At 34.3% G+C, this 14926-nt stretch overlaps 1 protein-coding gene and 1 long non-coding RNA gene across 6 annotated transcripts in view; one reads left to right on the forward strand and one right to left on the reverse strand.

Moving 5' to 3' along the window:
* Positions 1-6979, forward strand: part of LOC129527290 (uncharacterized) — a 135013-nt gene extending 128034 nt beyond the window's left edge. Inside the window, exon 3 of the long non-coding RNA XR_008672260.1 lies at positions 6835-6979. This is a non-coding gene — a long non-coding RNA (uncharacterized lncRNA). The remainder of the gene's footprint in view (positions 1-6834) is intronic.
* Positions 1-14926, reverse strand: part of VPS13C (vacuolar protein sorting 13 homolog C) — a 201496-nt gene that overhangs the window by 155040 nt on the left and 31530 nt on the right. For 2 of the 5 annotated variants that reach the window (XR_010131001.1, XM_031002250.3), the window contains exons 6-10: positions 14201-14263; positions 9611-9676; positions 9242-9351; positions 6320-6379; positions 432-491 (exon numbers count right to left, since the gene is read on the reverse strand). Coding sequence is in view for 4 of the 5 variants with exons in the window: in XM_031002250.3 (XP_030858110.3) it covers positions 432-491; positions 6320-6379; positions 9242-9351; positions 9611-9676; positions 14201-14263 (359 nt within the window). In the remaining variant the exon portion in view is untranslated. Of the gene's footprint in view, positions 1-431; positions 492-6319; positions 6380-7869; positions 7987-9241; positions 9352-9610; positions 9677-14200; positions 14264-14926 lie in introns of those variants that run through there. The other 3 variants (XM_055364235.2, XM_055364236.2, XM_063698572.1) reach the window with 2 other exon arrangements.

Raw genomic sequence — 14926 nt, forward strand, 5'->3', positions numbered from 1 at the left:
AGGTGGGAAAGCTACATACTAAATATCCCTCTTGGAGATTCACAGTGTTTGTTAACATATCTAAAGCTCTATAGCGTAAAATAAAATGAAACGTATCTGTTTAATTATGTATAGCTTAGTACTTTAATCAATAATCTTACTTGATCAGAGAATATTTTCTCTACAACATCTCAAAATATCTCAATATCTAATAAAGTACCATTTGGGAACTATTAACTGTATCCTGTATCTTCACTTGATAGGTAAAGAACCTATATCTCAGAACTGGTAAGTGATTACAGAGGGTCACATAGTAAGTAGCAGGGCCAAAACTAGACCCTAGACTTTTAACTCACACTCCAATGGCACATTCTGCTCCATCAATGTTTCTTCAAGAAAATAAATTAAGTGCACCTAGGAAACTAACAAAAATTTTTATTCCAACATAATACCTTGTATATAATTTTGTCTGCTTCATTTAATATGCATGGAGTCCAGTGTTCATTTGCAGTCTAAAAGAAAAAAGAGAATACCTGTGAAACGTGGTATGGATGTCATTAATAGCGCTCTAATACTTACCTAATGTAACAAAATAATTTAGGAAGAAATGACATCTACTTAATGTTAACTAGTATTAGCTATCTATTTCTTTACATATATTTATAAGACAAAATCAAAGAAACAAATGAAAAGAGAATTGACATGATTCTAATTTGAGTTCATTCATTCAGAAAATAATTACTGGGTTAATATGTATTTGAACTGTGGAAAGAATCGGGTATGAATGAAAACAGAGAGCCAGCCTATACACTATTGAATATGGTATACATTCTTTTTTAAAAAACAAGTAATTGTTTTGTAATAGGAAGAAAACCAGGAGAGTATGGAAATTACAGCATGACCATGTTTCTACAAGGACAGCATGTTCAGCAACACCAAATACTAAACTTATTTAGCAGCAAGGGCGTTATTGAGAAACTTGTTAAGAACTGTTTCAGTGGAGTAGTAGAGTGAGAGTACAATGAGCAGATAGGTAAAATGAGATCCAGATCAGAGGTGGGACGATAACTTTAGATTTATAAGTTAGATTGTAATTGCAAAGAAAAATAAATGGTATGGATAGAAAAGAGGTAGGTTTACTATTGCTGTAATTGTTATAATAGCCACTATAATAGTTGAAGCAGAAAATAATTGAGGCAGACAATGTGCCAAAAGCTTTACATAAACTATCTCCTTTAATCATCACAAAAACACTAAAAGGTAGGTACTACTTCAGTGAATGAATGTGGTTTTGACAGAAGGAGATTAACATGATAACCAGTACAATAATATTTTACAGGTCTTTGATAAAATACAATAGGAAGCATAAAAGAGGGAATGGTAAATTCTAAGAAGGAAGTGAAAAAGAATGAGAAAGAAAGGTCATATATTACTTAAGTATTAAAACTTGAGTAGAATCACCAGGCAGAAAGTAATACAGACAACTAAAGCAGAATGAAGAGTCTGAGCAAAGATACAAAGGGACAAACAGCAGCAAACACTAAGGAAACTACCCATTCTTATGCAATAGTATACCTGTTATCAGACAATAGGAGGTATATGACTATTTTGTATTTTTTGCATTGTCTGCTAGAAGATCAAAGTTACTCTGCTCCCTTATGACTACTATCATTAGTCACAGTTTTCTGGAACAATTCTCTCTCTATCCTTTAGAACACAGATTCTATCCTCTTTAAAGGTGTTACTGTATACTTGTTTTTGTCGAAAGCTATCTCAAATTCATTTTGGAAACAGGCAAAGGATAAACTAGTTTCCTTCACTGCCTTTCCTTTGTTTCCTCAGCTCTCTCTTTTTCTTTATTGGAAAACAGGCACAGGATAAACTAGTTTCCTTCACTCCCTTTCCTTTGTTTCTTCAGCTCTCTCTTTTTCTTTATTGTTTCTGCTCTGTTCTTCAATGCGATGTGTATCTCTACTTCTCTATATGCCCACAACATTGTTAAGGCTTCCACATAACCATGTCCTTCTTTTTCTGTTTCTCTGCCAGTCTACCACCCTACCATTCTTCTTCCTCTTCTTTCCTTATTGAGGCCCTCTCCATATAAGTAGTCATAAGGCGAACTTGTCTGGTATGATATATGGTTCACTGTCCTTAACTTTATTTTATATATATATATTTTTTATTATACTTTAAGTTCTAGGGTACATATGCACAACGTGCAGGTTAGTTACATATGTATACATGTGCCATGTTGGTGTGCTGCACCCATTAACTCATCATTTACATTAGGTATATCTCTTAATGCTATCCCTCCCCCCTCCCCCCACCCCACAACAGGCCCCGGTGTGTGATGTTCCCCTTCCTGTGTCCAAGTGTTCTCATTGTTCAATTCCCACCTATGAGTGAGAACATGCAGTGTTTGGTTTTTTGTCCTTGCGATAGTTTGCTGAGAATGATGGTTTCCAGCTTCATCCATGTCCCTACAAAGGACATGAACTCATCATTTTTTATGGCTGCATAGTATTCCATGGTGTATATGTGCCACATTTTCTTAATCCAGTCTATCATTGTTGGACACTTGGGTTGGTTCCAAGTCTTTGCTATTGTGAGTAGTGCTGCAGTAAACACATGTGTACATGTGTCTTTAGAGCAGCATGATTTATAGTCCTTTGGGTATATACCCAGTAATAGGATGGCTGGGTCAAATGGTATTTCTAGTTCTAGATCCCTGAGGAATCGCCACACTGACTTCCACAATGGTTGAACTAGTTTACAGTCCCAACAACAGTGTAAAAGTGTTCCTATTTCTCCACATCCTCTCCAGCACCTGTTGTTTCCTGACTTTTCAATGATCGCCATTCTAACTGGTGTGAGATGATATCTCATTGTGGTTTTGATTTGCATTTCTCTGATGGCCAGTGATGATGAGCATTTTTTCATGTGTCTGTTGGCTGCATAAATGTCTTCTTTTGAGAAGTGTCTGTTCATATCCTTTGCCCACCTTTTGATGGGGTTGTTTTTTTCTTCTAAATTTGTTTGAGTTCTTTGTAGATTCTGGATATTAGCCCTTTGTCAGATGAGTAGGTTGCAAAAATTTTCTCCCATTCTGTAGGTTGCCTATTCACTCTGATGATAGTTTCTTTTGCTGTGCAGAAGCTCTTTAGTTTAATTAGATCCCATTTGTCAATTTTGGCTTTTGTTGCCATTGCTTTTGGTGTTTTAGGCATGAAGTCCTTGCCCATGCCTATGTCCTGAATGGTATTGCCTAAGTTTTCTTCTAGGGTTTTTATGGTTTTAGGTCTAACATGTAAGTCTTTAGTCCACCTTGAAATAATTTTTGTATAAGGTGTAAGGAAGGGATCCAGTTTCAGCTTTCTACATATGGCTAGCCAGTTTTCCCAGCACCATGTGTTAAATAGGGAATCCTTTCCCCATTGCTTGTTTTCGTCAGATTTGTCAAACATCAGATAGTTGTAGATGTGTGGTATTATTTCTGAGGGCTCTGTTCTGTTCCATTGGTCTGTATCTCTGTTTTGGTACCAGTACCATGCTGTTTTGGTTACTGTAGCCTTGGAGTATAGTTTGAAGTCAGGTAGCGTGATGCCTCCAGCTTTGTTCTTTTGGCTTAGGATTGACTTGGCAATGTGGGCTCTTTTTTGGTTCCATAAGAACTTTAAAGTAGTTTTTTCCAATTCTGTGAAGAAAGTCATTGGTAGCTTGACAGGGATGGCATTGAATCTATAAATTATCTTGGGCAGTATGGCCATTTTCACGATATTGATTCTTCCTATCCATGAGCATGGAATGTTCTTCCATTTGTTTGTGTCCTCTTTTATTTCGTTGAGCCGTGGTTTGTAGTTCTCCTTGAAGAGGTCCTTCACATCCCTTGTAAGTTGGATTCCTAGGTATTTTATTCTCTTTGAATCAACTGTGAATGGGAGTTCACTCATGATTTGGCTCTCCGTTTGTCTGTTATTGGTGTATAAGAATGCTTGTGATTTTTGCACATTGATTTTGTATCCTGAGACTTTGCTGAAGTTGCTTATCAGCTTAAGGAGATTTGGGGCTGAGACAATGGGGTTTTCTAGGTATACAATCATGTCATCTGCAAACAGGGACAATTTGACTTCCTCTTTTCCTAATTGAATACCCTTTATTTCTTTCTCCTGCTTGACTGCCCTGGCCAGAACTTCCAAAACGATGTGGAATAGGAGTGGTGAGAGAGGGCATCCCTGTCTTGTGCCAGTTTTCAAAGGGAATGCTTCCAGTTTTTGCCCATTCACTATGATATTGGCTGTGGGTTTTTCATAAATAGCTATTATTTTAAGATACATCCTATCAATACCTAATTTATTGAGAGTTTTTAGCATGAAGGGCTGTTGAATTTTGTCAAAGGCCTTTTCTGCATCTATTGAGACAATCATGTGGTTTTTGTCTTTGGTTCTGTTTATATACTGGATTACGTTTATTGATTTGCGTATGTTGAACCAGCCTTGCATCCCAGGGATGAAGCCTATTTGTTCATGGTGGATAAGCTTTTTGATGTGCTGCTGGATTCGGTTTGCCAGTATTTTATTGAGGATTTTTGCATCGATGTTCATCAAGGATATTGGTCTAAAATTCTCTTTTTTGGTTGTGTCTCTGCCAGGCTTTGGTATCAGGATGATGCTGGACTCATAAAATGAGTTAGGGAGGATTCCCTCTTTTTCTATTGATTGGAATAGTTTCAGAAGGAATGGTACCAGCTCCTCCTTGTACCTCTGGTAGAATTCGGCTGTGAATCCGTCTGGTCCTGGACTTTTTTTGGTTGGTAAGCTATTAATTATTGCCTCAATTTCAGAGCCTGTTATTGATCTATTCAGAGATTCAACTTCTTCCTGGTTTAGTCTTGGGAGGGTGTACGTGTCGAGGAATTTATCCATTTCTTCTAGATTTTCTAGTTTATTTGCGTAGAGGTGTTTATAGTATTCTCTGATGGTAGTTTGTATTTCTGTGGGATCGGTGGTGATATCCCCTTTATTATTTTTTATTGCATCTATTTGATTCTTCTCCCTTTTCTCCTTTACTAGTCTTACTAGCAGTCTATCGATTTTGTTGATCTTTTCAAAAAACCAGCTCCTGGATTCATTAATTTTTTGAAGGGTTTTTTGTGTCTCTATCTCCTTCAGTTCTGCTCTGATCTTAGTTATTTCTTGGCTTCTGCTAGCTTTTGAATGTGTTTGCTCTTGCTGCTCTAGTTCTTTTAATTGTGATGTTAGGGTGTCAATTTTAGATCCTTCCTGCTTTCTCTTGTGGGCATTTAGTGCTGCAAATTTCCCTCTACACACTTCTTTTAATGTGTCCCAGAGATTCTGGTATGTTGTGTCTTTGTTCTCGTTGGTTTCAAAGAACATCTTTATTTCTGCCTTCATTTCGTTATGCACCCAGTAGTCATTCAGGAGCAGGTTGTTCAGTTTCCATGTAGTTGAGCGGTTTTGAGTGAGTTTCTTAATCCTGAGTTCTAGTTTGATTGCACTGTGGTCTGAGAGACTGTTTGTTATAATTTCTGTTCTTTACATTTGCTGAGGAGTGCTTTACTTCCAACTATGTGGTTAATTTTGGAATAGGTGAGGTGTGGTGCTGAGAAGAATGTATATTCTGTTGATTTGGGGTGGACAGTTCTGTAGATATCTATTGGGTCTGCATGGTGCAGAGCTGAATTCAATTCCTGTACTGTCCTTAACTTTAAAAGTATCTAAGTGAACCACATCTTCCTCTCCATATATGCCCCAAAACATGTTTCCTACCACTTAGTTGCCTGTAATAGAAATAAAAATGTCCAGCCTATATATATATGTATGTGTGTATATATATATACACACACACACTGTCTACTGTTGAAGACCATTAAAAGAAAAACTCATTATAAAATAATCAAAATAAATTAATTTACATATTGCCCAATGAGATGAGTGTGCGCACACACACACACATACATAAACATATGCATATCTATAAGCTATTTAGAAATTCCATCTACCTATACCGAAGATGAGTACATGACTCTACAGAAATTCATCTTCCCCTACTTCCCCCACATGTTTAAGATACAGCTTTTATTTCTTTCAAATCATTTGATAATGATATTTTGATACCTGTTACACAGAAAGACAAAAATAATTTTAAAATGTAATAATAGCATCACTAAAAATGTTAAACTTCTAGAAAAGTTGTTTAGCATGATAATATATTTAAAAAATCATAGTTCTTTGTCGCATAGTTGATTCTAGACAATTTACCCTGTGACTTCAGAATAATACTTTACAGGTTCCATAGAAGTCTAAAATAAAGCAAACATTACCAGTAGACTAAGCTCTCCCAGTGTGACACCAAATGAAAGAGGCCGCTTTGGATCAGTGACCTACCAAAGAAGAAAAGATAACAGTAAAATATGCTGATGGTGAAGGTGAATCCATGTCCTTTACAATAGGCAGCAGAGGGAAATGTGTTTACAGGTTAAGCCATACAACCCAAATGGATTTGTGGAAAACACAGGGGAAGGAGGTAATAACATGGCTGGGATTATCCATATTTTGTAGACATAACATTTCTATGCTACCAATAAGATCCTTTTCCAGTGGAACTCTTTTCATACTAGAAGATGACTCACTAACTATGACTAACAAGACTTTTCTCTAGACAGTTAAAAAGGAATAATCTTTTTATGTGTATAATCAAAGATTTTTTCACAGATAAATTTTAAAAGGTGTTAAAGATAACACTGCCACTAAATCATTTTAATAACACTTAGGCTACATAGTGGAATACTATTCAGCCATAAAAAAGGAAAACATGTTTGTTTGGGTTTTTTTGCAGCAACATGGATGGAACTGGAGGCCATTATCTTAAGTGAAACAACCCAGAAGCAGAAAAACAAACTGCACGTTCTCACTTATAAGTGGCAGCTAAATAATGAATACACGTGGTCAGTGTGTGGAATAATACACATTGGAGACTTGAAAGGATAGGGTAGGTGAGAAGTAGGTGTAAATGATAAGAAATTTATTAATGGGTACAATGTATATTATGGGTGATGGAGACACTAAAAGTTCAGACTTCACCACTATGCAGTATATCATTTAACAAGGCTGCACTTGTACTCCTTAAATTTAAAAAAAAAGGCTTTCATACTTGGAAATATGAACTATCTCTTTAAGCCTTTAATGTTCTTAACACTTCAAAATGCTTCTAGGAAAATCTCTAGATCCTTAATATTTAATTTCTTTAGTCTCTATATGCAAAATCGGTCAACATTAAGTTTTTGTTCTATTTCTGATCTTCAATATCTAAGTTGCAATCCACGGTGCTTAAACTATACCACAATGTGCACAGTATCACTGTTTTAGACTTCTTAAGGAAAAGTCTTATAGAATTGTTTGGTCATGGCAGAAACTAAGGGAAATAAGGCGAAGGGAAATGGATAATGTTCTAAATCATCCAACTGGGACTCCAGAGTTTAGTCACATACAATTTTCTAAATGGAAAAAATCCATGTGGTACAGTTGAGAAGTATGAATAGCTTTATAAGTCATTTTAATTAACATCAGATATACAATGATTTGTGGCAAAATATTTTCCTTTATTCCCACACTCTCTTTTTATACTTAGAGATAACTAGCTCAAAATAACCTGCAGCTCTTTCCGAAGAAACTCATTTGTTTTATTAAAGACAACCCTCAGTTGCTAATGTACTATCTACAAACCACAGCTATTATCCAGTGAGCATCTTTATGATAAATTATTATATTTTCTCTACACCCATTTCTTAATACATAATTTTGCAAATGAAAGAATTTCCTTCATTTTAAAGGCTGAATAGTATTCCAATGTGTATATACACATTTTATTTACCCATTCATCCACTGATGGGCAATCTTCTCTATAGTGAATAGTGCTGAAATGAACAAGGGAATGCTGACATCTCTTTGACATACTGACTTCAATTCCTTTGGATATATACAGCAGTTCCCCCTTATCCTCTGGAGATATGTTCCAAGCCCCCTAGTGGATGTCTGCAAACACAAACAGTACCAAACCCTAAATATACTAGGTTTTTTCCTATATATACATACCTATGATAAAGTTTAATTTTACAAATTAGAAATGGGATTGCTAGATCATACAGTAATTTGATTTTTAGATTCTGAGGAAACTCCACACTGTTTTCCAAAATGGCTGTAGTAATTTACATTCCCACCAACAGTGTACCCAGGTTCACTTTTCTCGACATAGGATTTTAATGATAATTCTTCCACTTTCATGATGCGTTGAGTATACTTTATTTTCTTAAGTTTGTTATTAACAAAGGCATTTATGAGTGAGGTTTTTTAAAGACATTTATTTGTTAACACAATTCATTTTAATGACTCCATAAATAAAGTTAGTATGAGACAGAGGTGGTATTTTTTGATAAGCTACAAATGTGTCCTGCTGACTTATCAAGTTACATAGGGAACTTATCAAGAAAAGAAAAACAAATTCTAGAAATGTCAGTATTGCTTTAATTCAATTCAAATTAAAAACAAAAAGAACGCAAACTCACTTTTAGAAGCAATGAACATTTCCAGGTTCCGAGATAAATGAAAAAATTCAAGTTCTTACATGTTCCAAACTTTTAAACAAAGCAATGCATATTGTTCAAAATATGTGTTGTATTTTAATTAAAATTATCCAGTTAAACAGTTCTTAATCAGCTGATGTTACACTTTTGGTTATGAGTGAAGTTTGGTTTCTTCTGTGCAACTACTGTTGCACATGCGTGTGAATAGTTTTGGGTGTTCAATCCAACTCAGTGGTATGTAAAGAGAATGAGACTACAGTCAAGTGACCAGATTTTAGTCACTTTTTGGCCAATTAACATTATCATTAGTTATTCATCACCTTTTAGAATTAACTCTTTTGTCAGCATAAAGCAAAAATTTGTTCCTTAAAGTTATAATATTATGTCTTAACATGTAAGATAAAATTAAAAAAAAATAACAGAAGACAATCCAAAAACCTCTTATATCAGCTTCAGAAAGGAACACATGGTAATTTTATAGTATATTTATGTACATAAATGCCCAATAAAACTAGGCTAACACAAGAAGATATGGTAGTGTACTCATAAGAAAAAAATTAATCTCGGATTTAAAAATGGGTACAGATAATCCACATATAGAAAAGTCAAGAATATTATAAAATACATATTTAATTATTAACTGAGTAAATAAAAATTACTTACATCATCTTCATATTTAATATGAATATCTGTGATTTTTACTTGTACATTTTTTATTACTTGAGTTGCCAATTTTTCCACAAATGTATCCTTTTTGGCTTCTTTCGGCTTATCTATTAAAAAATAGAAAAATACAAGCTCAAGAGTTGAAATTCTCATATACCTCAAAATTAATAACCAAAGGATAGCTAAGGTACTACTCAATGGAAATTACAGCCAATAGTGTCTTTATTTATATTTTAATATGCATTTCCAATTTAAAACTTGTTTTTGAATTTATACTGTTATCTGACATTCATTTCACATTCCAAATCAGAAATAAAGTGGCAATGTGTATAAACAACACCATGGCATAAAACTACTTTTACCTACCTTTTGAACGATCAAGACCTTTAAAAGGTTTCTTAAAATGTTTTTTGTGCTTTTTACGTTTACGTCCTTCACAGTGGAAGCATTTTAGTGAGAAAAGGATAAGATTCAAGTTAGCAGACTACAGGACAGAAAAGAAAACAAGAGAATTCTTCCTAACAGCAAATTTTAGCACAACTCACCTTACCTTATTCTAAACTGACCTGTTACTTCAATATAAAGACAAATTTACAAACCTTCTTTAGTCTAGACTAACCTTCTATTGTAAAGAATAACCTTCTTTAATCTAGAAAACAAATTGGCAGGTGTAATTATACTACAATTGGATAAAATCTCCATTCCCAATGCCATTTATAAAATTAATGACTTTACAAAGTTACACTTTAATTTCAATATTACCAAAATATTAGAAATGTAACAACGACAGAATATAAAACTTTCAGAAGAAGGCTTTGATAAACATATGGTAGGAACACAGGCATACAAATGAAATGAAAGGGTAAGTTGCCCACAGATGACTTCCTCTGGATGATACACTTCACAAGCAAATTATTTAATGACTCAAGGATATAAAGAACATTAAGTGGGCATAACATGTACATTGGACTGTACACTGAATTCGATTAGGAATTCCTTTAAAACCTCATTCTCTTTCAACACTGCCTCACTGCATTCTGGCATTTACCAATACCTGTCTTACTCAACTTACAAATCTTCATACTCAAATTCCTATCAGGCATCACCTCCAGCCTGAACTCTCGAGGCAGTCTCTGTATTATCTACTGATCTCTAGTCTCCAGCTTCATCTCCTACTAAAGGTCCTTCGACCCTGTTACCAGATTGATGTCTTTTAAAATACTAATCACATCCTGTTAATCTCTTGCTCAAAATTATTTAAAGACTCTCTGCAACATTCCAGACATAATTAAAATGTGTTTACACAATAAAGTCCTTTTATGATGTGACCCTACGTCCCTGTCCTGTTCTATCTCCTACCATGCATCCTTGCACTGGATACTACAGAAATAATATTTCTACTTTCCCAAATAAGCCATACTTTCTAATGCCTAATGCCTCTACACATGTCATTCCATGAACTTCTGTCACCCTCCTGGAAGTTCTTCACCAGGCGAACTCCTAGGCAGCTTTTAAATCTCAGGTCCAGCACTACTGCCTGTGTGAAGCCTTCTTAAACTACTCCAAGTAGCCCCAGGGCCTGTACCTTACACAGAATTGCATTAAACAGTGATTATACCATATTTGAAGTGTTTGCTCAATAGTCTTGCCATCAGGCAGGAGACTTCATTAGGTCAGAGATGATCCTATACCTGGGCACAAAGCACACAATACTTATCTGTTCAAATGAATAAGAAAAATTCAGATCCAACTAAATTCATGTTATATATATTTTAGAGAATATATGTGAAATTGAGCTTGAAATTTTTAATTTGTTCTTCCTCGATTTTTAAAAGCAAATTGTTCTGCCACTACAAAAATTAAGAAACAAATCCTGAACTACAAAAATAAAACCCTCAGTTTCAAGAAGTAAACATTTAATAAGTAATGTAACACAATCAGGATAGTGCTATTCCAGTAATTCTTGCCACTGTGAAAGTCACTGACTCTGTTCTATTCATAAATCAAACATACATAAAAAGAATGAGTTCTCAAAGAAATACCATTTGAAAAGAAACAAGTAAGAAAGCCAGTCTAGCCCTGAAAACCATTCCACTTGGCTAGAACAGCTTTCAAAGACATAGACTCAGCTGCCTCGTGTTAAATTCTCTTCTTACCTGACCAATTATCTTTCTGGTTTCATATTTGTTCTAGCACCATGTTCTGACTTTCATCTCAATGGCATATACACCATGTTTAAACCTCTCTAAACAGTTTAAATCTAATCTTAGAGCTAATATAGCTCTTTAGAGAAAGTTTCTAATTAATCCAATAAATAATAAATTTATGATTCTCAATCACAAACTAAAGCAGTTCTCAAAGACTTTGGTTTCACAACCCATTTAGCATTTATAACTTGAGGACTCTAAAGAACTTTTTATTTATGTGGGTTATAACTATTGATATTTACCATATTATAAATAAAAACTGAAAAAAGACAAATTCATTTAAAAATAAGTCATTACATAATAACATATAGTTATAAAAATAGCTATATTTTTTAAACAGAAAGTTGTGAGAAAAGTTGCATGGTTTTACATTCTTACAAATCTCTTTAATGTCTCACTTAGTAGAAGACAGTTGGATTAGCATATCTGCTTCTGCCTTCAACCTGTTGAGATATGTTGTTTTAATTGAAGTACATGATGAAAATCTGATCTCACTATAGATATATAATTAGAAAAGGGGGGGAGCATATTCATTGCCTTTTCATATCAAACTCAACAAGTGGAAGTTTCTTAAAGGTAGCTTGCATCATGGAATCTGAAACCCTATCAATGAATTTTTCATACAAATCAAAATCAATTAGTCCTTCTTGCACTTTAAATGAACCCCTTTACACATGTATGTTTTTTATCTTCCATTGGAAATACTGCTTTACTGAATTATGCAAATCTTCCAAATGTCAAGTCATTTCATTATTTAATATCAAAAGTCACATCTGTTAATATTACCACCAATCTCATCAGAAAAGTCTTAAAGTACTACTGGGAAGCTGTTGATCTCAAGTTGGCAAATACAAGTTTTCCAAAATTCTACTCAAGAGCTCAGATTTTATCATTGACAACAAATACTGCCAGTTGCTTTTCCTTGAAGTGGTTTTGTTGAAGTATCTACCAAACAACCAAATCTGAATAATGATAGTCTGTGATTCTTCCCACTAAAAATGGCTTTCCAGAAAAAAAGCAACTAGCTCAGCTCACAACTCAAACATCTGCACAAGTAATTTTCCTTGAAACAACCATCCTACTTCAGTATGCAGAAATGCTTCAGGCATACTTTCTCTGCTGTTGTACAAAATATTAAAGAGACATGCTCAAGGGTTGAAGTTTATTAAAATTTAAAACTTCCTACTTCATCAAGGGAATTCTTAAGTAAAAATTGGCAATTTTTTTGTTTCATTTTGCTTACTGTGAGTGCATGGTAGTGAAGAATACAGTGACTACTACTATAGTCTGGTGCCACTGCCTTGAATCATGCTAAGGCAGCTAGCAATTTTTACACACTATTGCTTTTGCACCAGCAATGTAAATGTCAATAAAAGGAAAAACCAAATAATGCTTAGTATTATTATGAAAATCATTTTGACTTTTTGAGAACCACTGCTTTAGAATAAAAAAAAAAGTAATATCAAATGAGGAAATAATATGCACTCAGAAACTGAAAAGAGGAAATGATCATGAAACACATGTTAAGTCCTAGCCAGCTGAATGAAGATGTCATCAACAAAATAAACTACTCTCATTTCAGAAGCACCAACATTCTGGACCTCATTTTTTTATCTATGCTAATATACCTTTTAAAAAAAACTGAATCAATGATGTTTTCTTTTACGGTGACAGCTGTTATAGTCTGCTATTTTTAACAATGCTACCCAGACTACAGTAAGCTGGTTTGATTATAACCTACAAAACCGGACAGCGAGCCATGAGTATCTCCATGCTATCTTTGATATTAAACAAAGTTACTATAAGACAAATTAACACAGGCACACTTACGGAAGGAGTAGGTTTATTAGAACAGAAACTGCTTTCAGGGTAATTTCACCTAATGCTGTAAAGCCTGTCATGAAAATTCCTCTTCCATCTGTCACATGAATCAACCTATTAAAGTTCCTAGCTACAGAAATAATTCTAACATGATGCTTATTGTTTACAAATTTCAAGATACAGACCCACTTGCCATTTAATCAAAACAAATTTAAGTGTGACTGAGTTAATCTAACAAGCTCTTGAAGTATGATATAAAACATAAAGTTTAACAAATAAGATTATGTAAAATACTAAAAAGTATTATTTTAATATATTTGGTAGATTTCCTAGTATATAAAAGAATCATATTATAAATCCTAATATAAACAGTAAGCCTTTAATTTGCCTTTTGTGAAGCTTGAAATTTCAATATGCTGTACAGGACAGTAGTCTAGAGGTACCTCCAGAGCTACAACAGAGGTGAAACAAATCAAAGCTCAGAGGAACACCTCCTGTCAAGGTTCTGAATTCAAAAGAAAAAACCCACTTTATTGCTTTTTACGTTCCAAAACCACCGCTATCAGAGAGGAACTGCTTAATTCAGAAACTACTGAACTCTAGAACTAAACTCAAAAGAGTAGCCCAAATCTGAAAGTTATTTGTAGATCATATTATAAGCTTCGTAAGAACAGTGAATCATGTTTGTTTACCCCACAAACATCCAGCATCATCCAGCACAGTGATTGCCACAAGACACTCAAATATTTAGTGAATGAATAAATGACTACAGGTGAGGAAAAGGAAATGATGGTAAAGGGGGAAAACAAAAATTGCATTTCCATATTTTCTAAAAGGATGGCATGCCATCAAATGGACTCCACCAAAAGCACAAGCATACACAAGAATATGTTTATATAGTTGAATATAATTAACCATGCATACCCACCAGGCTTGATGTCCTTGTAAACAAAGTTCTCCAAGCCATATATGAACTCCCCTGAATGTGTGCCTGCATCCCACATGGCAGCAATAACCAAAATGCAAAGCAATTTAAAGACACCTTTAATTTCACATGTAAAATATACCTAAATTTAATTTCAAATAATTAGAAATCATGTAACAGGGTAATTAAAATTCGGTGACACCAAAACTATTTTATTTCTAGGGAAATATTCACAGTGACACCATTTTCATTCTTTCAACACACAAACTTCTTAACAATTAAAATTATAATAATCATTTCAAATTATGTGAGGCAGGTAAATATCAATTTTGGCTAACGGCTCACTAAAATTTTTGACAAGTTTTCAAACAGTGCAAAAATCCACTATTTTGGTTCTCTTTTTGCATGCCATTTTGTCCATTTTCAGAATAAAATATTACTGTAATATTTGATGCTAATTTTAGAGTCGGCTGAAATGACCTCATCTTACTTTAGTGTGATCTGGTCCCTTTACATACACTATCTGAATCCTTTATAGCCATTCTCATTAATGATGGCTACATAGCATCTTCTGCTTCACTCTCCAAATCCAGTCTATCCTAGATAACACTGCAAGTTTTTCCTTAAATCATAACTCTGATCATGTCATTCTTTGGACTCTTAAAGAAAGAAAAAGGAAAACTTACTCCCCTGCTGGCTATGGATGAAAGTTCACATTGTACAGGGTTA

Source organism: Gorilla gorilla, chromosome 16 (assembly GCF_029281585.2).
Source record: "Gorilla gorilla gorilla isolate KB3781 chromosome 16, NHGRI_mGorGor1-v2.1_pri, whole genome shotgun sequence".
NCBI lineage: Eukaryota > Metazoa > Chordata > Mammalia > Primates > Hominidae > Gorilla > Gorilla gorilla.